Source organism: Brachycentrus maculatus, unplaced genomic scaffold (genome assembly GCF_059751285.1).
Source record: "Brachycentrus maculatus isolate JH-2025_06_01 unplaced genomic scaffold, ASM5975128v1 h1tg000139l, whole genome shotgun sequence".
Taxonomy (NCBI): domain Eukaryota; kingdom Metazoa; phylum Arthropoda; class Insecta; order Trichoptera; family Brachycentridae; genus Brachycentrus; species Brachycentrus maculatus.
Window position 1 is genome coordinate 855,001 of NW_028280892.1, and position 25,983 is coordinate 880,983.

Below are 25,983 nucleotides of genomic sequence, written 5' to 3' on the forward strand. Positions count from 1 at the left end.
CAACAGATTTTTTTATGTAAAACCGGAATGTTTTTTTTCCATTTGAAAAATATTTAATATATTTGACAAAAATAATTAAACAACACATTTTCTTCAAAATGCAAAAACAACGCTTTCCGCCTTGTAGCGGGTAAATGTTAAGTTAAAAATATGCTGCTTTTGCTGGGATATAGTACATTCTCTGGGCATTCCGAAAACATTCACAACGGAAAATTGACGATTTTATTAAAGTATTAAATAATATAAATCATCCTGTTGTTCCAGAAGTTAATGCCGAATCAATATATCATGTAATTCTACAAACTTAATACAAAATCAATAAGTATATTTTTATTTTTATTTTTTAGAAAAGTTCTTTTAATCCGCTTTGGACCCCTGTAATGTGCGTAAACGATTTTACTCAATATCTAGTGTCTTACCAGTCGTTTAAATTATCGTCTTTCGATATCAAGGATATCCAAGTGATAATTACGCGACACTTTGGTTCAACTATTATTGCTCGCGTAAAGTGCCAGTTTATTGCTATCAGTGTTTCCGAAACTATCGGTGACATCATTCGCCTTTGTTTTACAATCGCCGCCTTTTTGCAAAGAATGTTGCCGCCTCTCTTTGGTGACATTGTTTTGTTTCTTTATTTTGCTCCTTAATATCAGGGTTGTAGAATTTGACGATAACTCGATGACCATACGAAAAAGGTCGAATTCATCCACAAAAAAACATAAAATACATTTGCATTATATTTATTTAATACATTCATTTTTGTTTCTGTAAATGAATACATAACGGATTTATTCATTGATATTTTTCGTAGTTCAAATTACGTGTATTGTTTGTTGTATTTACTTATTTTATTTCTTTTTTATTGTTTAAGGAGTGATTTCCGATAGCCCGCAACTTAATTTTCTTTGAACCCAGGTAACATTTGACGTGATTTATTTTTTTACTCAAAACACCGTTTTTGTATAGAAAAAATAAGTTTTCCTTCGAAATAAATAATATATAAGGTTTTGAAAAGAAAAGAGTTATTTAAAGGTAAGGATTTTGAAAAAATACTCAATATATTTTTAATTGTGAATTTTTCGTCTGTTTCCTCACGCAGCCATTCGCTTAGTGAATTATATATTTGCGAGTACCTCTTTAAGTTAGAATCAAGACAAAAGATTTCATAAATGATTCGGAACAACATTTTTTTACTTAAAATATAAGGCAAATATCAAAATCGTTGACTTGTCAATAGCTCGTTTTTCGATTCAAAGTCACTGAGTTTTTTTGTGGTTGTCTTTACAACTCTTTAGCTGGTCTTTGTTTAAGGTCTTAATCAATGTCATTAAATGACACCGATGCGATAATACGGTGTTACGTTTCTATTTTAAATATAAATATAAAATTAAATTTGATAAATAACTATTTTGGATGATTTCATAAACTAAATAACTAACCATCACGGCGGTAGGCAGAGAGAATAAAATGCCACACCAATCTGTCTTTGCAAACAGTCTTCCCCTCTTCCACATTCATGCATAGTCTCATACATACCCGCCGATTATTCCTACTCCTGACCTGACCACTTTCAAGTATTAAAAAAATACTTGATCATGTCAAGTTTTCCTCCGTTTTTCGTTGCTTCTATTACCATCCACATTTGCCTCATAAATTTGTGTTACTATCCTCTCTTCACTCGCTTGATTCACACGCTCAAACCATCTTAACACACCTTTCTTAAATGATGCTTCTCCGTAGATTGTAAGCTACTTAAAAAAACGTTTAAAATTTCACCTTTAAAACGGTGTAAAATTGTGTGAAATTTAATACCTTACCTAATAAGTCGTTGCTCAAACCATACGAATCCTTATTTTGCACATCCCTGATTTTAGATCTCTGAACTTTGGCTATGATGTCACTAGTTTTTGCGGTTGCAAAACAAATCATTTTCACTCTTTTAAATCTCTGCTTTTGTTTTTCAATCAAGGCCGACGATTTTATCAATGAACACATATCATGCATTAGTTAAAATACTTTTATTTTGCTTAAATCTTATTCTGCAATTTAGTATCTTTATAAGATATTTTTTTAAATTACAATTCCTCTTTTGATCCGCGATATTGTTTTCATATCTAAATTTCCTTATCTTCAAAATCCGTTATCCTTTTAGTTTTAAAGTTCAATTTGCTTGGTCAAAAGACGAAAAGCCATATACTTTAGCCACATATTCCGTGGAGAAAAATATGGTCCTCTACAGCTTTTTGTAGAGGGAAAGGTACAGGGCAGACGGGGCTTGGGGCGTAACAGAACATCATGTCTCAAAAATCTTCTACAGTGGTTTGGAATACCGGAGGCAGCAACCCTCATCAGGCTGGCCCAGGATCGTCTGGTGTTTAAGGAGTTGTCGCCAACCTCTGATAGATATTTGCTTGGTCTAATACACTTACCATATGTTTTTGTCCTAGACCTTATCGAGATTTTTCTGCAGAAGTCTGCATTAGTCTGTTTCAATTCTACCCATTATTGAGAACTACACTACTCAAATTCTTTGATGTTCTATATATATGAACCAATTTTGAAACATTGTTCTTGAATCACTAGAACTTCACTAGAGACATCTAATGGTGAGATAAAAAGAAGCTTTTTATTGAGCAGAAATTCTTTTATTAGTATGTGAGGTCCGAATCCTGGATTATAATCACACACACGAGAAACGCCAGAAAATATCATCTTCAATAAAATAATATGAAATTGGATTATCTCCTATAATTGGAGATAATCCAGATTTGGGTACAAGTATTTGGACACAATCAAAATGTTTTAAAAAATATGTTATTTATCAATGTTTTTCAACAACGCTTGATACGTATTGCTGGTCTAGTGTATACAGCAGTAAATGTGTATATTTATGGCTGTTATTGTGAATTCTTGATACCCTGTTGCACACAGATGGGTTCTTGCGAAATGCATTTGTTGTATACCTAGTACAATAGTCTTGTTACGCGATAGAAAGGCAATTTACAATTTGCTTATCGGATTGTGTTTCCTTTTACCTGTCGGAGTAGAGGAATACAATGACATCACCGGTATACGAGCCAGGGCTGCCAGGTATGTAGTGGTTAGTACACATGGTTACCATACTGAGGACCTCCAGTATGGTAGCCAAGCGCGCTATATGGGTTCGATTCCCAAGGATGGTCAAAATAAGCATTTGTTCTTTCATACTTTTACTTATTTAATGTTACCCTGGACTAGTACCTGAAGCACAGAACTCATCATCTTGCCTTCATATATAATAAAAGGTTAACTAAACATCGCGTCAATTTGATGCAGTGCCATATGCACCATTGGGTGCGGATTAGGGTCAGTAGTATTACTTAATTTATCATAGCCTTACCTTACTTTTATTAAAAAAAAATTGACATCTCATGAATGTTGAAGAAGAATGTGCAAGTCTGGACATTTGCGGGGCTGACGACCGTCATAGGCTGGTTTAAGTGGTCACTTTACACTTACGTGTAACATTCACCGATTCTACCCATTATTGACAACCACACTACTCAAATTCTTGGAAGTTCTTTATATATGAACCAATTTTGAAACATTGTTCTTGAATCACTAGAGCTTCACTAGAGACATCTATTGGTGAGATGAAAAAATAAATAATATGAAAAATACTCCTATAATTGGAGATAATCCAGATACACACATTCAAAATGTTGTAAATTACCTTAGTTAAATTAAACATTGATAAATTGACGATAGCTTTTGACAAACTACCAGACACGTGGGTTTCTGATTTTTATCTTGAACCGTAATTTGTCGTTGACTCACAATTTTTATTCATTTACGTGATTCGTTTTTAAAGACAAATCTATGACATCATTAGTTCTTCTGTTTTCGATGGTACTTGCTACTCATAACAACCATCAAACCCGTATCGGAAGTTGCGTGGACGCTACAAGTCTTGGACATGGCGTAACATTTTGTACTTATGTAGGTGCCATGTTTGCATTTGGCAGATCAAATATTTTGCAAACTCGCATTTACGAAACCCTCTTCTATAAGCTCTCCTTTTGAATCGTTTATATATTTGCCTGGTCCTGTTCCCGAGTTCGTGGATATCCCACAACTTATCCGTGTTGTAATTTTGCTTATTGGCTGGACAGCTTTTCCCGCCCACAATACATATATCTCGACTTTACTCGTTGAATCCACGATATCTTTAAAACTGTGATTTGCATTCAATTTTGATTTGCATTGAATTTTCATCTTTGGTTTTTATTTATCTGTTCAATTCGAGATTGGTTTCTAACCCAGGTTTTGGTTTGGTGTTTCTGTTGCATTTTCTCCTGTGCCGTGGATCTTGGGTTATGATTATTTTGTTAGATTGAGGATTTGTTTTAACCGCAGATTTTCATATGGTAACTCTGTTGCATTTTTTCTGATGTTGCAGTTGATCTTCCGCCGGTCAAGATTTCTGAAATATCTTAATTGTTACAGTTCATTTTTGTCTCGATTTTTTTAAATTTATTTTTCCATTTAAAGGAATAACCCGCTAAACCTCTGCTTTTAGAGGCTTGTCTGCAGGTAGGATAGTAAAGATAGGGATGGTAAATATGAAAAATACATCACACACACCCAGACCAATTGAAAATAAATCTTTCAATTTGTTTTGCAATATGCGGGAATTGAATTAGCAACGCCAGTTTCGCATTCTAGCGTCTACCCAACTACGCCACGTCTATATCTATTCATCTGTTCAATTCGACATTAGTTTTAAACTCAGATTTTTGTTTGGTATTTCAGATGCATTTTCTTCCGTGCCGTGGATCTTGGGTTATAATTATTTTTCATTAATTGATTCGGCAGTCACTTTGTGGTAAAATCTATCCATTTTTAATTAATGTTTTACTTAGTAAATACCACTATTTCTTAAAATCTACTGTGACACGTGTTTCGATGCATTCAGCATCATCATACGGTGTTTGAAAATTATACGGAATGCATCGAAACACGTGTCACAGTAGATTTTAAGAAATAGTGATATTTGCTAAGTAAAACATGAATTTAAAAAAAACATATATATACTTATATATAATTATTTTGTTGGATTGACGATTTGTTTTAACCGTAGATTTTCACATGGTAATTCTGTTGCGTTTTCTCGGTTGTAGCGGTTGATCTTCAGCCGTTTTGTCATGATTTTGTAGCCAATATTGATAGAGCAATTATTCGCTTCCGTCCTATTTATTGATCGGTCACTGTGTGCCAACCTTTAATGCTCGCCTCTGTTTGTTGACTCTACAGTGTGTTTGCAAAAATAGATGAAATGTTTTGGTGGCGACCTTGTGCCCGGGGCTATTCCTGTAAAATGCGCTTCTGTCTTTTCATATAGTCGTACATGATATTATATAAATAATTTACTATTTTTGATCGTAATAATTTTGTCCGCCTCCGTAGTGTAATGGTCAGCACGCTCGGCTACCGTTCTGGAGGTCTCGGGTTCGATTCCCAGAGGGGTCAAATAAATATAAGTGATTTTTTCACTGTAATATTTATTCAAAATTACCATGGACTGGTACCTGAAGCGGAGGGCTGATCACCTTTCCTTCATGTATAAACGATCAAGATAACACTGCGTTTATATGACACAGTGCCCTATGCACCATTGGGGTGCGGATAAGGGTTCTATTATTACTATTATTTTTGATCGTAATATGTACTACACTTTTTCTCTCTCCGAGCGTCTACATTTTTACTGAAGTCGTTAACACTTATACGAGTGAATAATGAGACTCGTTGACACAATCGAGATGCGAAGGTATTTATAATGTAACAATGTGTTTTGCTTGTGATTCTAAACAAAAACGTTATTTTTTAAATTTTATTATTATTATTTTAATTTCACTTGGTATAAATGCCACTATTTCCGCCTCCGTAGTGTAGTGGTTAGCGCATCTGGCTAACGTGCTGTTAAGATATGATTAAATTATAAATAAAACACTTTTATATTTAAACCCGTAGATAGAAGCATCTGTGGCTTCCGAAACTAACCGTAACAATATAATACTCATGTGACAAAAAAATAAATGCTTTATTTATTTATTAAATTTAAATTAAAAATGGATTTATACTCGTATTATAACCACAAAGTGACTGCCAAATCAATTATAGAAATACGTTGTTTGAAAATGATGCGGAATGCATCGAAACACGTGTCATAATAGATTTTAAGAAATAATGGTATTTTTTATTCTTCTTCTTACCCCATTACGCACCCAATGGTGCATAGGGCACTGCATCATATCGACGCAGTGTTACCTTGATCGTTAATCGCACGAAGGCAATGTGATTAGCCATGCGTTTCAGGTAACCAGTTTAGTGTGATATTAAATAAATATGAAAATGAAAAACACACATATTTATTTTTACCCCCCTGGAAATCGAACCCGGGACTTAAAAACTAACTAACTAACTAACCATCTTCCCCGCAGGGGTAGGCAAAGAGAATAAAACGCCACACCACTTTACAAACATTCTTCGCCTCTTCCACGTTCATGCATCTCCTCATACATACCCGCCGATTATTACACCTGACCACTTTCAAGTATTTGGCATACCTGATCGTGCTATGACCTCCCGGGACCTTCTGAACGGTAGGCGAGCGTGCTGACCATTACACTACGGAGGCGGACGGATTTTAGGTCTAGCTCAGTAAATGGCAAAGATTTCCATATTCCCATACCAAAAATTGCTTCATCAAGTATCAAAACTGTTATTACCAATACTCTCTTACGAGGAGGTGTAGTCGTATCCCCTAATAATAAATCATTATAGTTAAAAGACAATCATTTGCGCAGTTAATGACGCGGTCTGGTATCGTTAGTACCTAATTCCGCTTATACATGGATATAATTACATGTAATTACTGTTATACGGTTGTGTTTTCAACTTTCGCCGGTCGAGCTGATGTCATCCACCGACCTCCCCTTACATCAGACGTACAACGAGCTTCAAAACAATAATGCCAAAGATATCTTTAATATTTGCAATTTTTGAGATTTCAACGTCATATATCAAAAAATTAGATTTTTCATGAGATCGTTTTAAAGTTAATTTTAAAGTATCAAGCCACTTATTTAACTTTTCATATTATTTTTTGACATCTCATCAAAGATGAAGAAGAATATGGAAGTCTGGGCATTTACGGGGCTGACGACCGTCATAGGCTGGTTTAAGTGATCACTTTACACACGTGTAACATTCACCAATTCTACCCATTATTGACAACCACACTACTCAAATTCTTGGAAGTTCTATATATATGAACCAATTTAGAAACCTTGTTCTTGAATCACTAGAACTTCACTAGAGACATCTATTGGTGAGATGTAAAGAAGCTTTTTATTAAGCAGAAACTCTTATATTAGTATGTGAGATCCGAATCCTGGATTATAATCACACACATGAGAAACGCCAGAAAATACCATTTTCATTTTTATTATTAAGCTTATAATTTGACCAGATAATTTATTGGTAATTGGAGATAATCCAGATTTTGTGAACAAGTATTTGGACACACTCAAAATGTTGTAATTTTTTTATTATATATATATGTATATATATATATATATATATATATATATATATATATATATATATATATATATATATATATATATATATATATATATATATATATATTTATATATATATATATATATATATTGATTTTTAAGCTAAAATAAGAATAGTATTGCGATTAGTTTAACAAACATAGATCAATCCAGTCGCTGTCATTGAAAAGTTTATTGACTCTTGTCCTTTGAAGTCTTTTCTTCCTGAAATGGCCAATTTGCTGACGATTCTGCGTCCACTACACGAGGTTTCAGCATTGTGTGTTGTTGGTTCGTAATCACAATCAGCGAACCCACGCAAATCCTCATAAAACACCCATAAACGTGTGATAGCCACAATTTGATTGCATCGTGCGTCGCCTTCTGCTCGCTACAGTGGTGGGCAAACACTCCGAATCACTTTTTCTCACCATTTTTTTTAAATTTCCTAACGTCCAATCTAGCTACGGCTTATGCAACACCGTTTATCATGACCCTACCCAGGCTTCAACTTTTTAAGTTTCATAGCCTATGCCTACTCGTGAGTGGATTTACTCTTTATGTTTAATGTTACTATAGTTTCATGTAATTCATGAGTGAAAATTCTAGGCAAAAACACTCGCATCTTTTTCCCACCATCCACCCGCAGCGGCTATTAAGTCCTGGGGGACTCTTTGTCAGCTAGGAATAGCTGTCATAGAGGAATAATTTTAATTCATTCTTAAGGAATAAAAACTCTCTGCAGATTAATGAGAGGGGAGGAGGATGTATGGACAGAGGCCGACACTGCGTTCCCACCCTTCAGGATCCCTATGCCTATTAAAAAAGAACATAAAAAATCGGTATTTACAACTTATGATCAGATAATGACTTTAAACAAAAGTAACATAAAATTTACGTAAAAATTTGGGTAAAAGTATAAACATATGAATTACTAAAACAGAAACAAATAAAAAATATAATTAAAATGTAACTTTGTTTTAAAATCACTCTAAATATTTTATCATAACTTAATTATAATGTCTACCGGTTTCGAAGCTAACCGGTAGACATTATAATTAAGTTATAATAAAATATTTATAGTGATTTTAAAACAATGTTACATTTTAATTATAAAATGGAAAATCACCTAGTTAGTGCTTCAGAAATAAATTATAAATAAAAAATACACTGCTATTTACACTGTATCGATTTATAACAAAATTATTTTATTAATTTATTCAGAAGTCAGTTTGTAATTAAATTTGTCCATTTTTTATTTTTATTAAGTAAACACCACTATTTCTTAAAATGCACTGTGACACGTGTTTCGATGCGTCCGCATCAGAATCAGCTTCACATACAATGTTTTAAAAATGATGCGGAATGCATCGAAACACTTGTCACAATAGATTTTAAGAAATAGTTGTATTAACTTAATAAAACTTAAATAAATAAAAATAATAGATTTATATTATCTACTGACACTTCGTGATGGAATTGCATTTTTAATATATTATTAGATTAAAACCAATATTTTTAGCTTTTCCACTTTATTTTTATTTGACCAGCGACCGGGTTTCGTCGTTACCGACATCATCACACTGGTGATGTCGGTAACGACGAAACCCGGTCGCTGGTCAAATAAAAATAAAGTGGAAAAGCTAAAAATATTGGTTATCTAATAATATATTAAATAAAAATAATTATTTTTATTTTGTGGCTATGAATTTTGTCTCGTTACTGTAGATCTTACTAATTGATTCGCATCTGTATTCTCTGTACATATTTGATACTGTGATTCTCGCTAAATACGTCTCCATCTTGATGTTTGGAATTAACAAGTGTTTTAAAAACATTTTGTGTCATTATTTGTGTCTGTATCATTTATTCAATAAAGAACGGCCACTCTTAAGGCCATACTCGCAATAATAGAATTCGTTAATTCGTTCCGGCTGCATTGAGAGCTGGACATCAGTTTACGCCTGATTTTTTAAAAATAATATATTTTGTTTTTGGTTTTTTAGAATATGCTTATATTGAAAACAATTTTTTGAGTGTTTCCAAATACTTGTTCACAAATCTGGATTATCTCTGGATTACGGTCGCAAGCCTCGTAAATGGCCAGACTTCCATATTCTTCTTCATCTTTGTTGAGGTATTATAAAATAATATGTGTATTGAAAATATTTTTCTTACTCCATTCTATAACTCTTTCTCTCTCCATTCGATAATTTCTTTATAAATATTTTTAAAGACTTTTTATTTAATTTTTAAAGAAAAGAGAAATATTTGTTTTTTTTATTTTATTTACACAAATATTTCCATTTCATACTATTTCTGTGAGCCTAAGTGGCTCATTATTAGAAATAGGTATCAAATTGTGGGAGAGTGGGTTCGAACCGAGAAACTCTGACTTAAGAGTCCGCGACACTAACCACGGGACCACAATCCGACACAAGAAAACAAAAACACATTTCGAAGAAAAACTTACTTTTTCAATACAAAAACGGTGTTTTAAGAATAAAGATCAATTACGTAAAATTTTACCTGGGTTTAAAGAAAATTATGTTCCGTTTTATCGTCTGTTGGCCCTTAAATAACAATTGTACGCCAACAAAAAACATGTTGCGTTTATTTTATAAATGTTTTTACTCGGTAAACGTTTTTGGTAAACGTTCGGTAAACGCTCGACTATCATTCTGGAGGTCCCGGGTTCGATTCCCAGGGGGGGGTCAAATAAATATAAGTGATTTTTCCACTCTAATATTTATTCAATATCACCCTGGACTGGTTACGTGAAGCGGATGGCTGATTACCTTTCCTTCATGTGTTAACGATCAAGATAACACTGCATTTATATGCAGTGCCCTATGCACCATTGGGGTGCGGGTAAGGGTTTGATGATGATGATGATGAAACATTTTTGGTAATTTTTTATCCTCTTACATTTTACGATAGTCCCGTATTAAGGTACATTAAACAAGTCCAGTGGCCTAGGGTTAAATATTTGAACATTTAAAAAAAGTATCAATGAATAATAGTGAAAAATGAATAATAAATTTATCAAACTGGTTTTCGATAAATTCACGCACGACCTACCGTCTACAGTGCTTCTCTACGCGTATTCGCGTGCATTGTAGAATCTTTTATTATGATTATTTATTAGTAATTAAATTGATATATTATGCTTCTGTCAATTTTAAGTATTAACGCGTTACATGACAGAAGCGTTTTTTACCGCTTCTTTGCATATCTAACTTTTTTTTTTACACTGATTTATTAGTAAACTGTTGGCATGTCAGGACTCCATAAATATTAAAATTAGACAATACATCACGATGCTGGTAGATACAAATAATTGTGTACCTGTCGAAATAATTATTTATTCAACAATATATTTTATTTATAAAAAAAATCGGGGTTTATTTATCATTTTTTATTTTTTTATTGACAGTGCTTAGACTGCAGAAAACGTTTTATTTCGACTGTGTTTATCTTGGCGTTGAAACAAAATGGATAGCAATATACATTACGCTATTTTTTGTGAATGAAATGGACATGAAAAAAAAAATTGCGAGTTTAATGTGAGTTTTTAAAAATTACGAGTGTTTTGGCGGAGCAAGGAAATTACACATAATGAGATCAGATACCTCAAATGCAGATCTCCACTCGACGACATCCAGCATCCGAATAATGGCCGCGACAAAACTACAAGAATACAGTTCTGACGACATGTCCCAAAACGGTGGACCAATCTCGAAAATAGCAAGAGCACCGGTGCCTCATTCGCTCTGAACTCCTCAATCGACTAATCAATTGATGACTACTCGACCATCCGATCTGGAATTGAAACGGCCGTAATTCAGGCACTACCGATGACAAGAAATTACAACCTGGCAACCATTGTGACAAGGGTTCCGATGGACTTTAAATGACATTAACACGCGCTGATCGGCGAAGTAGAAAAACACCGACACTGACACGGATTTACATGGACTGGAAGCGTTGGTAGAACTGAACTTGATGCGTTTATCGGCGAAGCAGAGGAACACCGATACTGACACGGACGTACTTTGACTGAAAACGTTGGTAGAATTGAAATTGATACGCTAATTGGCGAAGCAGAGAAACACCGATACCGACACGGACATACATGGACGTTGGTAGAATTGAAATTGATGCGCTGATCGCCAAACCAGAGAAACAGCAATACTGACACGGACGTACATGGACGTTGATAGAATTGAAATTTGCCAAATTTTAAATTAGAATTGGAATTGACATTTCTGTATAGAAAGCATCATCATAGGTTAGAAACGTTGGTAGAATTGAAATTGATGCGCTGATTGGCGAAGCAGAGAAACACCGATACTGACACGGACATACATGGACGCTGGTAGAATCGAAATTTGCCAAATTTTAAATTAGTATTGGAATTGACATTTCGGTATGGACATCGTCATCATAGACTGGAAGCGTTGGTAGAATTGAAATTGATGCGCTGATCGGCGAAGCAGAGAAACACCGACACCGACACGGACGTACATGGACGTCGATAGAATCAAAATTTGCCAAATTTGAAATTGAAATTGGAATTGGAATTGACATGGACAGCGTCATCATGACGACCCCCGGGGGCGGGCCGAGGCTGCACTCGCGCCTGCGCAGCGCGGCCAACGCCATCTGCGCGCGGGCCCCCAAGACGCACATCCACCACACGTACCCCAAGATCTCGGCCTCCTCGCGGCAGAGCCTCGGCAAGCACGTGCCGAGCGCGTACCCCAGCGGGGCGGTCGCCAAGGCGCTGCACAGGTCCGGCTCCTTGACTCTGGCCAAGAAGCCCGCGTCGGCCGACCAGACCTCTAGACAGGACGATCCGGGGCGAGGGGAAGCCAGTGACGTCACGGAGCCGACGGACAACGGCAGACTTAGCGGCAGACTCTCTAGGTGAGTGCTTTGGTACTTTTTCTCCGTCTTATTCTTCGTTGCTGAGGGTTGTGACCCTTGCATAAGCAATAGTACATTGCTTCTTAGTACAATTTAGTACATTGTTCCGCAAAGTGTGTGCCGCGGCACACTGCTGTACCGTGGTGATTAGTTGCCGCGGAAAAAAGTCTAGTTTTGTGAAAATAACACAATTGCTCGAAATTTTGATTGCCTGTGCTCAGTTAAGTAGGCGCACAATTCGTATTAAACGTATATCGCTCACTCCTTTCAACAACGTAAAAAATAAAATAAAAAACTTGATTATTAAAATATTTTTTAAAGTTTAAGAATATAATCAAATATATTAAAAATAAATATCAACCCACTTATTGAACTTTTTACTGTGCAACAGATCATTTTAGGTAAAACCTGAAGAGTTTTTCTCCATTTGAAAAATATTTAGTTTATTTAAAAAAAATAATTAAACAATACATTTTCTTAAAAATGCAAAAAAAACACTTTCTGCCCTGTAGCAGGAAATATTAAGCTAAAAATATGCCGCTTTTGCTGGGATATAGTACATTTTCTGGACATTCCGAAAACATGCACAACTGAAAATTGACGTTTTTTGATATATGACGTTGTTGAAGGGATTAAGCGATATGTTAAATATGTTACCGTAATATGGTAAATATGCACCTCTGAAATTTTTTAATTTGGCAGGTGTACCTTGAATAGAAAAAGTTTGCGGAACACTGCTTTAGTGCGTTCTGTCACGGCAGGAAGGATTTCTTCAATTTTTATTTTTATTTTATTTTATTTTAACTTCATGTACAGAAAATAAATATGTACATTGGTATGCTTATTGCTAAGAAGCAATATCTTCCTACCAATCAAAAACAGACTAGTGACTAATAGATATTTGTCAAAACGTTTGATACCTTACAAAGCTTTGGGTTTTGTACTAACATTTTTGGCGGAACTGTATTTTATAGAATAAAATAACAACTAAGTATGCTGTTTTTTCCACATGAATTTTATTTGACCAGCAACCAGGTTTGAATTTTATTTGTAGTCACCAGTCTGATGATGTCGGTTACGATGAAACCCGGTTGCTGTTCAAATAAAATTCATGTGGCAAAAACTACATAGTTGTTATTTTATTCCCTTATAAAGCTGTTTGCAATCAGAGGGTAGATTGTGCTAATATAAATATAAATGAGAAAGTATCAATATTAAAAAATATATTTTTGAATTTTTTTAATTTCTGTTTATGTGAAATTATTAAATATGCAATCATGTATAGCATATAATAAAACATTTTTATTTACGAGTGGGCAGTTTTTTCGTCTGGAATGTTGGCGCCAATACCAATTGTCTTTTCGGCATTTTTTAAAGGTATTTTATGCCAATTTTGTAGATTAATCACGTTTTGCTAGTTCTGTTATTTTTTTTAACGATTTTGCACAATTTTAAATGATTGAATGATTCCAATTAACAATTAACAATTGAGATAAGAACCATTAAGGCTCAGGGTTCATTTTGGTATATTTTAAATATTTTATTTTTAATAGGCTCCAACTTTATGAGTTTTATAGCCTGTTCCTACTTGTTAGTGGGTAAACTCTTTATGTTTAATGTTGCTATTTCTTGTACTCTGTCTTACTCCTCATTACTAAGGGTTGTGACCTTTGTCGAAGCAATGATTCTTCTCCAGTTATCCCTTGACTGCGCTGCACGAGCGCTCCAACCACCGAGGTGCCTGCTGCTATCTTAATTTGATCGGTCCATCGTGTGGGGATGTTCCTCTCCCTCTCTTCTCCTCCAGGCTATCAATCACAACCAGTCGTTCCAGGCTTCTTTGCCACACACGTGTCTAAAGAACTGAAAAATCCGTCGTGTAAAGACACTGGCATGAGTTGCTTTAATTTCATGTAGTCTATCACTTCGTTCATCCCAAGAAAAAACACTTTGTAATCTCCGCCATAACACATCATTCTTCAGTTATTCCTTCTCTGTCCAAGCGGCCAGACTATGGAATGAAATACCTCTCCTTGTAAAAAATACACCTTCTCTAATAACTTTAAAGAAACGTCTGATACATTACTATCTATGTATCATTAGAATCCTAACTGTCCATCAAACCTCCTCCCTTAGTTTTTCCCTCTACCTCCTTCCCTAAACTCCCTTCTTTCTTTGCCTTCCTTATTATCATCAATTTGTAATATTTTTGAAATGTTTTTTTTTACTAATTAAAATGTTTTGTTTTAAGATCACTGTAAGTATAGGGTCCGCCATCTAAAGTTTTTTTTTTCAACTAGTGCTTATTTCGTGAATGGTAACACTTAGCTCATGTCTGATTTGACAGATAATTAGTTTTATCCTTCCGCTGAGCGAATATGGTTGTGTATACGCTTGAACAACGCTGGGAAATATTGCGACATTCGACTTACAGAAGATGCCGATTTTGCCAAAAAATCATCTTTTCGGATGAAGCTCATTTTGATCTTGGCGGGTATGTAAACAAGCAAAATTGTCGTATTTGGGGCACAGAAAACCCGCACGCATACATTGAAAAGCCGGTACACCCAAAACGAGTCACTGTTTGGTGCGGATTTTGGTCCAGAGGCATAATTGGGCCATTTTTCTTTGAAAATGAGCAAGGAGTGGCCGTTAGTCAATGGCGATCGTTATCGGGCCATGTTGAACGGATTTTTGTTCACAAAAATTGAAGAGGAGGATATTGGCAACATTTGGTTTCAACAGGACGGCGCTACGTGCCACACAGCCGAAGCTACACTCGATGTTTTGCGCCCCATTTTCAAAAAAAAAATGTTATTTGGCGGACCCTATATTTTATTATAACTTAATTTTAATGTCTACCGGTTTCGAAGCTAACCGCTTTTTTATCAAGACCGATTAATCAGTCTTGATAAAGAAGCGGTTAGCTTCGAAACCGGTAGATATTGTAATTAAGTTGTAATTTAATATTTATACTGATTTTAAAACAAAGTTATATTTCAATTATAAAATAGAAAATCACAAAGTTAGTGCCTTAAATATAAATAATGTTTTTTTTTTAATGTTCAAGTACTATCTACCCTCTGATTACAAACAGCTATATAAGGTATCAAACGTTTTGACCAATATCACTAGTTTTTTTTTTGTTGGTTGGAAGATATTGCCTTTTAGCAATAAGCCCGCCAATGTACTTATTTCTTTTCTGTACATGAAGTATAAAAAAAATATTAGTGAAAATTCTAGGCAAAAACATTCGCTGAACATCCAACTGTCCATCGAACCTCCTCCCTTAGTTTTTTCCCTCTACCTCCTTCCCTAAACTCCCCTTTTCCTTTGCCTTCCTTATTATCATCAATTTGTAATTTTTGTGTTTTTTTTAATGTTCAAGTACTATCTACCCTCTGATTGCAAACAGCTATATAAGGTATCAAACGTTTTGACCAATATCAGTAGTCTGTTTTTGGTTGGTTGGAAGATATTTGGCTTTTTGGCAATAAGCCCGCCAATGTACATATTTATTTTCTGAAGTTTAAAAGTTTAGTTAAGTTTAAAAAAATGAAATAATGCATGAGTGAAATGTATATATTTTTAAAATTATTTATTTGGCAGTCACCCAGTGAAAGGATGTTTCTGCCAGTGTCGAGTATTATTTTTATTTACAAACAAGGAAATAATAGAAAATAATAATAACAATTAATACAAAATTTCATAGTTTAAATGCGTTTAGCTTTATCATTTTAGATATTATGCCCGCAATTCTAGAATTAGGTTCCTAGGCAAAAAACACTCGCTGAACAGAGTTAGGTCGTGATGTAGTCGACACCTGTTGGGGGTTAAATCGATACGATGGTAAGAGGTTTGTGTTACATCCATTTATTCGTGTCCTTGGCTAAATAAAGTAGAGCACGTTTAATTTTCCGCACAGCTCCGTTCCAAGATCGAGATCACCGATAAGCCCTTCGAACCGTTCTGAAACGAGGCTTTTAATATCAGCCACACGAAAGGTTCTTGGTCGTGCATGAAATGATGTGCTATAAAGTCATTACCGCGCCTGGGATTTATTATCCACCGTGTACTTGATCATACCACGTCTTTTCAGGTCTACCCCCCCCCCAACGTTGTGCTTTTTTACGCATCTTATTCACTTCCTTTTAAAATTTTGATATTTTTATAGGTTCCTACCTTGTTGACGTTAATCCTAAAATGAGTAATGGAAATTACTCGTCGGGAATATTATACATGTTACATGCGCCTGAGATTTATTATCCACCGTGTACTTGATCATACCACGTCTTTTCAGGTCTATCCCCCCCCCAACGTTGTGCTTTTATGCGCATCTTATTCACTTCCTTTTAAAATTGTGATATTTTCATAGGTTCACCTTGTTAACGTTAATCCTAAAATGAGTAATGGAAATTACTCGTCGGGAATATTATACATGTAACTATTATGTATGTAGTATGTTTTGAAATAAATTAAGAATAAATATTTCCATCGTAAATTTTTGTTTCTCATCCATTTGCTACACATTCCCAAATCTTAACTCAAGCTCAGAGAACCTTTTTATTATTTTATTAACCGTTTTTGTGCTGAGAATCGATAAATCGACTCTTGTATACATTGCGAAAAACGCGGTCGTCGATATACCGACGATGACGCCAGTGTATTTTGACGGTCGAGTTGGGCGTTTCCAAAGTTCCGATTCGTTAATAATATCCATAAACTATTTTTTATTTAAAAAAGTAACATTTTTTGTAATAACAATTTTTTAGCCCTTACAATATCCACTTAATGTAAAATTCACCAATTTTGCATAAAAGGTACTCAGCAATTTTAGCATAAGTATATGAGAATAATCTTAGCGCTAAAATGGTTTATCGATTGGACAGCATTAATATCTATCTACTTTTAAACTTAATTTTATTCAAACACCGTTTGAAAATGATGCGGAATGCATCGAAACACGTCTCACAGTAGATTTTTAAGAAATAGTGGTATTTACTATGTAAAACTTTAATTAAAAATTGATATTTTTACCACAAAGTGACTGCCGAATTCATTAATAAAATTAATTTTACCCGGCTAAAATCACTATTTCAAACAAATGAAATACTGAGAAAAAATTCAATGATTAGCCCACTCGAGGTTGCATACCCGAACAAGCTTGTGTCTGTTGATGGCCAAAAAAGCTTCCTCTAAAATCGACTGATCAATCACCATATCACTAGCAGTATTCACTCAAGACGCGTTTGAAAAGAAAGTGACACTTGACTCCAGTGTGATTTATGAGTTTACTTTCAAATTCGCTACAAAGTTAGGGTGATTTCTTACGATGACGGAGCGACAAACGGAAGCTCGTCACCCGTGTGTACGAAGTTTTAGTCCAAGACTCGCCCACACGAGTGGCTGGTTGTAAATAAGGACTTTTATCAGCCTACGAGATCCTTGAGGCTCAATGCGATTGCTCTTTGCGATTAAAATTAGAACAAGGAAAGCGTCAAATTAATCTGCTCTGCATACCCCCACGAATTGAGAGGGCAGTCAGCACTTAGGACATCGTAGAAACTTGTCTCTTGATTATATCGGCAGGTGAGCATTAGGTGGCTAGACAATTGACTGCGAAAACTTATTGTCACATTCGATTCCCGCTAATTGCAAAATAAACTCTCGAAATATTTATCATACCTATCATAAGAATCCTAACTGTCCATCAAACCTCCTCCCTTAGTTTTTCCCTCGATTTATTTGACCCCCCCCTGGGAATCGAACTCGGGACCTCCAGAATGGTAGCCGAGCGTGCTGACCATTACACTACGGAGGCAGACAAGTATTTAGACACTCAAAATGTTGTTATAATAAACTCATGTTAAATCGGCTGTCCAAACTCAAAACACAGTAAGGGACATTTTTTTGTAGTACGTTTTTTTGCATTTTTACTCAGTAGATTCTACTTAATCCAAAAATGCGAAAAAAACGTACTACAAAAAATGTCCCTTACTGTGTTTAAGTTTGGACAGCCGAAATGTCCCGTTGTAAGTAACTCGGCACTGGCTCCTTAATTGAGAGCACGTCTCTCGCGGAGGCGTACCGTGTTAGCACTGCCTATTGCCATAATCGGAGCTCGTGTTTGGTTTTCGACAGCCAATGACATCATCGCACACATATAATTATGTATAGCCGCTATAGCCGTGTCCTCTCGGGCTATTTGTACCGGTGACTTAATTCATTATTATTCACCAATCGGAAAAAAATGCGTGTGAAATTAGCGATAGAAATTTCTGCACGGCGTATTGAGGATGACGGTATTACGTGGGCGAAAGTTAATACATACCTGTATTATACTATTTTGTCCGCCTCCGTGGTGTAATGGTTAGCGTGTTTGGTTACCGTGCTGGAGGTCCCGAGTTCGATTCTCAGGAGAGGATGAAAATAAATTTTAGTGATTTTCACCCTTATATTTATTAAATATTACTTTGGACCGGTCCCTTAATCGCAGGAGTTATCAACTTGCCTTCGTGTAAGTAACCATCAAGTTTACACTGCGTCAAAACGATGCAGGGCCCTATGCACCATTGGGTCCGGATAAGGGTTAGAAAAAGTAAAAGAAGTATTATAGTAAACCTTCAAAGAAGTATGTTTTGACATCTCAGCATAGATGAAGAAGAATATGGAAGTCTGGGCATTAATGGTGAGAACATGATGATTTAAATATTAAAATGAAATACCTGTATGAGACCACTTTTGAGTTTATTAATTTGTTTTTTATTTTATTTAAGTTTGACTTAAGTAAGTAACAGTAACAGTATTAACCAATGCATCCTCCCTGTATTAACTTATGGCGTAGAGACGTGGAATCTAACAGCAAGTCTTACTCATAAAATAAAAGTCACCCAGCGTGCTATGGAGAGATCTATGCTCGGAGTGTCGCTAAAAGATAGAATCCGAAACGAGGAAATACGCAGAAGAACTCAAGTAGTGGATGCTACCCAACGAATAGGCACACTCGAGTGGCAATGGGCAGGACATATCTGTCGAAGAGACGACGCTCGATGGGGAAGAAAAGTATTGGAATGGCGCCCAAGAACTGGCAAACGAAGCATCGGCCGACCCCCTACAACATGGACTGACGATATAAGAAGAATAGCGGGAGTGACCTGGATGCGGAAGGCGGAGGATCGAAGAGGATGGAGACTCATGCGGGAGGCCTACGTTCAACAGTGGACGGACACAGGCTGATGATGATGATGAAGTAACAGTATTTATTAAAATATATTGTTACACGTGTTTCGACGCATTCCGCATCATTGTCAAACACCGTATGTGAAGCTAATTCTAAATTTTAGAGTTGGGTCCTTGGGACGTTGAAGGTTGAAGATGAGGTAGAAGCTGTTTATTATTTTAATTTTTTTATTTAATTTTTATTTTTAATATATTATTTTTATTTCTCATCAGTGGGAACATAGACAATAGGGGGGAGGCTTTGGTCATTGTCATATTGTCAATTATGGGTTTGTCAAATTCAACATCCCGAGGACCCAACTCTAAAATTTAGAATTAGCTTCACATACGGTGTTTGAAAATGATGTGGAATGCATCGAAACACGTGTCACAATAGATTTTAAGAAAAAGTGGTATTTACTAAGTCAAACTTAAATTAAAAACAAATCCAAAAACTCAAAATGGTATCATACTGGTGTTTAATTTTGCGCAGTAGATTTAAAGAAAAAAATGGTATTTACTAAGTAGTACATTAATTAAAAGTGGATAGATTTCACCACAAAGTGACAGTTGAATCAATTAATGAAATTTTTACAAGCTAGAATTCCTGATCACTTAAAATCATTTATAATGGAAATGTAACGTTTTGGTGAGGACCTTCAAGTTGTGTGAACATTGGCTAATGCGACCAAAAATTTGTATAAAAAATCAAAATTATTTTATTAAAATTTGTCTGTTTTTTTTTTATTGAAGCAAAATATATTTTGATTTGGATTGTATACATAATAAAATGCTTCTTTTTTACCGTTCACAAGATGTCTAAACATCACCGCTTTTTCGTCTCGTCAGATGAACAGACATACAGTCTGACTCGAGCGGGTGATCTCACCGCGACTATCGGCTGCCTTTGTTCTAAACATACATTGCACATATGTATACACCACTGTATGTATGGAAATGTATCAGTGGCGAGCCGTTACTTTTCAAACCGAGAACTCGTATTCTATGCCTTTTTTTTAATAACCTAACGACTCTGAAATCTAGCTAGGGCTTATGCAACACCGATTATCATGATCCTACTCAGACTTCAACTTTTCAAGCTTCATAGCGTATGCCTACTCGCGAGTGGATTTACTCCTTATGTTTAAAGTTACTATGATTTCATGTAATTCATGAGTGAAAATTCTAGGCACTCGCTGTATTCTGTGCCTATAATATATGTGCTTTATATATATATATATATATATATATATATATATATATATATATATATATATATATATATATATATATATATATATATATATATATATATATATATATATATATATACATATATATATATTTATATATATATATATATATATATATGTATATATATATATATATATATACATATATATATATATATATATATATATATATATATATATATATATATATATATATATATATATATATATATATATATATATATATATATATATATATATATTATATGTATGTGTATAAAGGGTTGTTTTTCACATCGTTTGTTCGGATTCTGATAGGTTATGCAAGTAAGCCAGGGTTGGCACTGCTTTTCTGCTTATATAGAACGCACCCCCCTGTCTATGGCGAGTTTGTGCCTTAAAAATATGTGGGAGGATCTGCTCTCTTATTCATACTATTTATTTAACTAAGTCAATCCAATCTTAGTAAAATGATTTTTTTTTAATATTTTTTAATTTCGGTTTGAATTAAAATGTAAACATATTTTTTTATATTCACATATCATTTAGTAAATATGTACTACTTTTGATAATGGTATTAACAAATCGATATTTAAATTCAAAATGGATAGATATTATTTCAAAATGACTGCCAAATCAATTGATTTAAATATTCTTATAGGATTTACATATTTAAACAAATATTTAAATTTTATACTATTTCTGTGAGCCTAAGCGGCTTATTATTAGAAATGGGTATCGAATAGCGGTAGAGGGGTTCGAACCGAGAAACTCTGACTTAAGAGTCCGTGACACTAACCACGGGACCACAGCCCGACACATATATGAAAATATTATATGCGGCGGATGCACAATTCAAAGTCATCGTGCTGTATTAGTCATGAAATTCGGAAATACGTATGTACATATAGGAGGTACAAAACGTTGAAACCAGCGGAAGTCTAAATTCAGATTTGAAATACATATACATACTTATGCCGTTTGTATTAAAGACATCTATAGTCCGCCTCTGTAGTGCAGCGGTTAACACGTTTGTCTACCATGCATGAGGTCCCTGGTTCAGTTTCTGGAGGGGTAACTATATTAATATTCAGTTATTTCCCTGGACTGAAAACTGATGGTATGTTGAAGTGTATGTCATGTGTCATTCGAATTAATCCTCACTCCTGAAGCTGTTACAATATCAGTGATTCTAATCATTTTATTACTTATGTACCTCTTTGCAGCCATTTTTTTTATTTTTTTTATTTCTTATATTGGAAAAATGTTTGTACTTCGCCATGTATACCGACATATCGCTCACTCCTTTCAACAACGTCATTTATCAAAAATCGTCAATTTTCAGTTGTGTATGTTTTCGGAATGCCCATAAAATGTAATAAATCCCAGCAAAAGCGGCATATTTTTAACTTAATATTTACCCGCTACAGGGCAGAAAGTGTTGTTTTTGCATTTTGAAGAAAATGTATTGTTTAATTATTTTTTTAAATACACTAAATATTTTTCAAATGGAGGAAAAACATTCAGGTTTCCCCTTAAAAGATCTGTTGCACAGTAAAAAGTTCATTAAGTGGCTTGATATGTATTAAAAATAAATAAATACATTTTATTATATTTTTAAACTTTAAAAACGATCTCCTGAAAAATCAAGTTTTTTTTATTTATGACGTTGTTGGAAGGAGTGATGGATGTGCTTACATCTGGATTGTACCGATGTAACTACATTTTGTCAATTTCTGTGTCCTGGGAATTGAAGCCAGACTTTTATGGTGGTATTTTTCGTTAACCCGAGTCTTAACGCGAGAGGTGGTATTTTCAAGAATCGACTTTGTGGTTACTTAAATACACTTTTGGTGGTACATTTTGAGTCTGGTTCAGGTAAACACACAAGGTGGTAAATACTTTTTAAGTTCAGGTTCAAGTTAGGTTCAATTATACACAGGAGATGGTACTTTCTGAGTCTGTGTTCAGTTAAGCAAATAAGATTCTGCTTTCTGAGATTTTGTTCAATTCAATTCAATTCATTTATTTCAGTTAATATATACATGACAAACTATTAAAAAATTAAATCGTATTCATTAAAATACATTAAAATAATATATATGCAAGAACTATTGCTAAAAGTGTAGAAGAATCCCGCTGGAAAACTCCTTCAGACACATGGAATAGATCAATATCCAATGAGATATTGTTCAACATAGCGGTAGCTCTTCCTACAGGCATAACCATCGGCAGTTTGGTCCTGTGTATAGGAATGTGAAACAATCTATGTCGACGCTGTCTTAGGTAACTATCGGGAACATACAGACCAATGTTCCGGATAATTTCAGGATTATCGATCATACCGCGCAACAATGTATAAAAATGCGTAATCAAATACACATTCCTTCTAGTCTCTTAACTATTGTAGCCAAGCATACCCTGGAGAAACTCGGTCGGGTAGAGCCAAGGATAATAGCCGTACTCTCTCATGTAGAGATACCTCAGTTGAAACACAAAAGGTAGTTTCTGTATGCTTTCTGAGTCTGAGTGCAGTAAAATACGAAGTGTTTCGTTTTCTGAGTCTGAATGGTTCCTGTGACCTGGTGTTGGGCGGGATGCTGACTGCGCAGTTAAGATGCGCAATCTGTTTGTCTTCCGTTGACCGTGGACGGGATCCGAAATAGAGATGCATCATGTGTGCATGAAGAATTATAATGTATGGCTCTTTATTGTTCGGAAATATATGCTAATACGTTACATGCATAGAAGCAACGCTTGACGCCAGTGGCAGGTCGCCTAGAAACTGTGGAGGGTTGAACTGTTTGCTTAAAACGTCGTTTTTGTATTGAAAAGATTGGATGTAAAAGTTTTTTTTTCGAAATAAATATATGGCTTTGAAAAGAAAAGAGTTATTAAAAGATACTTTGTATTACATTTTTTCACTGTAATATTTATTCAATATTACCCTGGACTGGTACCTGAAGCGGAGGGCTGATCACCTTTCCTTCGTGTGTAAACGATCAAGATAACACTGTGTTCATATGAAGCAGTGCCCTATGCACCATTGGGGTGCGGATAAGGGTTTTATATGTATTACATTATCTATGACATTTTTATTTATTGTTTCGGCATTAACTTTGTGGTAAGACATATTACAATTATTAAGGAAGCACTTATTTTTATACCACTTGAGTTTTATTATATACTACTCGTTTCGGAAGCTAAACTTCAGCTAAACAGTTGTTGTTCAGACCTGACGATGGAAGTTTAGCTTTCGAAACTAGTAGTCTTTAATTAAACTCAAGTGGTATAAAAACAAGAGTTTCCTTAATCATCTATGACATTGCTATCTATCATAAGAATCCTAACTATCCATCTATCCTCATTCCTCAGTTTTTCCTTTGCCTCCTTTCCCTAAATTCTCTTCCTTATTAGCATTAATTTGTGATTTCTAAAAAAAAAGTTTTTTTACGTAAAAAAGTTCAAGTACTTTCAAATACTTTTTTTAAAAGTTTTGTACAGACATTCCTTGGTGGAACTGCATTTTATAGAATAAACAACTACCTATATCATTTTTTCAACATGAATTTTATTTAACCAGCGACTCGATTTCAGACTAGTTTCATACAGGTTACCGACATCACCAGACTGGTCTAATGATGTCGGTTACACAATAGATTTTAATAAATAGTGGATTTACAACTAATTTGAATTTTTTTAAAAACTTTTAAAAAATCGAGAATAAACGTACACGGGTCGGTGATAGGAATCTCCATTCATCACTCGCACCCAGCATCATCTTCTAAAATAGATTGTAAAATAAAAAGGGAACAAAACGCAGAAGCCATTAGCAGAAAGGTCGGTATACCGCCTGATAACCAGGGACCCACGAGGAGTTGGGTTACGAGCGCAGAAGGGTCGTCGCCTCGCGGTGATGTCATTACTATATCGGCTGCCGAAATTTCTCGGCTCGAGTGCGTTCAACAGCTCGCCTATAGGTGGTCCGACATACCTTTGATTGGATCATCATGACTTGGCCCCCATCGCGTGTAGCTCGTAACACTGTGTTTGATTTGAGTCGGTCAATTTTGTAACTCGACATATCCGAAATATATGAAAAATTAGGCTATTAGACATCGCTCACTCCTTTCAAGAACGTCATAAATCAAAAAACTTGATTTTTCAGGAGAACGTTTTTAAAGTTCAAAATATAATACAATATATTAAAAATAAATATCAAGCCTTTTATTAAACTTTTTACTGTGCAACAGATCTTTTTAGGTAAAACCTGAAGGTTTTTTCTCCATTTGAAAATATTTAGTATATTTAAAAAAATATTAAACAATACCTTTTCTTCAAAATGCAAAAACAACACTTTCTGCCCCGTAGCGGGTAAATATTGAGTTTAAAATATGCCGCTTTAGCTGGGATATAGTACATTTTCTAGGTATTCCGAAAAAATGCATAACTGAAAATTGTGTATTTTTGATTTATGACGTTCTTGAAAGGAGTGAGCGACATGTGGAACACATGAGTGAGGAAAGAACAGTAAAAATTATATATTAGACGAATGTGAGAAATGGGAGCAGAGGAAGACCGAAGAAAACTTGGCGCGATCCAGTATTTCAAATACTTGGAAGTGGTCAGGTCTATAGTCGGAATAATCACCAATCATGTTCGAATGGCGAAATGAGGAAATAATTGAAGGCATTGGAGATAAACATTATCGATAAAATTGAGGAAAGTATGTTGCTGCAAGTAAATATGGTTTGGACATGTGGAACGATTGAGTGAAGAAAGAACAGTTATACAAATTGATTAGGCGTATGTAGTAGAAATATGAGCAGAGGAAGACCGAGGAAAAATTGGCATGTCCAAGCATTTTAAATACGGGTCAGGCAAGGGTCGGAATAGTAAGCGGGCATGTATGAGGAGGTGCTTGATTATGGAAGAGGCGAAGGCTAACTATCACGTTGCAGGCAGAGAGAATAGAACGCCCCACAATCTGTAATTTCAAACAA

The 25,983-nt window shown here is 34.9% G+C and overlaps 1 protein-coding gene across 5 annotated transcripts in view; it reads left to right on the forward strand.

Moving 5' to 3' along the window:
* raw (NDT-like domain-containing protein raw) overlaps nt 1-25,983 on the forward strand; it is a 178,501-nt gene that overhangs the window by 52,079 nt on the left and 100,439 nt on the right. For 2 of the 5 annotated variants that reach the window (XM_088260645.1, XM_088260642.1), the window contains exons 2-3: nt 11,038-11,742; nt 11,898-12,530. The exons of 2 other annotated variants lie outside the window; for them this stretch is intronic. In XM_088260645.1, the coding sequence (XP_088116771.1) occupies nt 12,190-12,530 (341 nt within the window). In that variant the 5' untranslated portion in view covers nt 11,038-11,742; nt 11,898-12,189. Of the gene's footprint in view, nt 1-11,037; nt 12,531-25,983 lie in introns of all 5 variants that reach the window. One more of the 5 variants, XM_088260644.1, reaches the window with a different exon arrangement.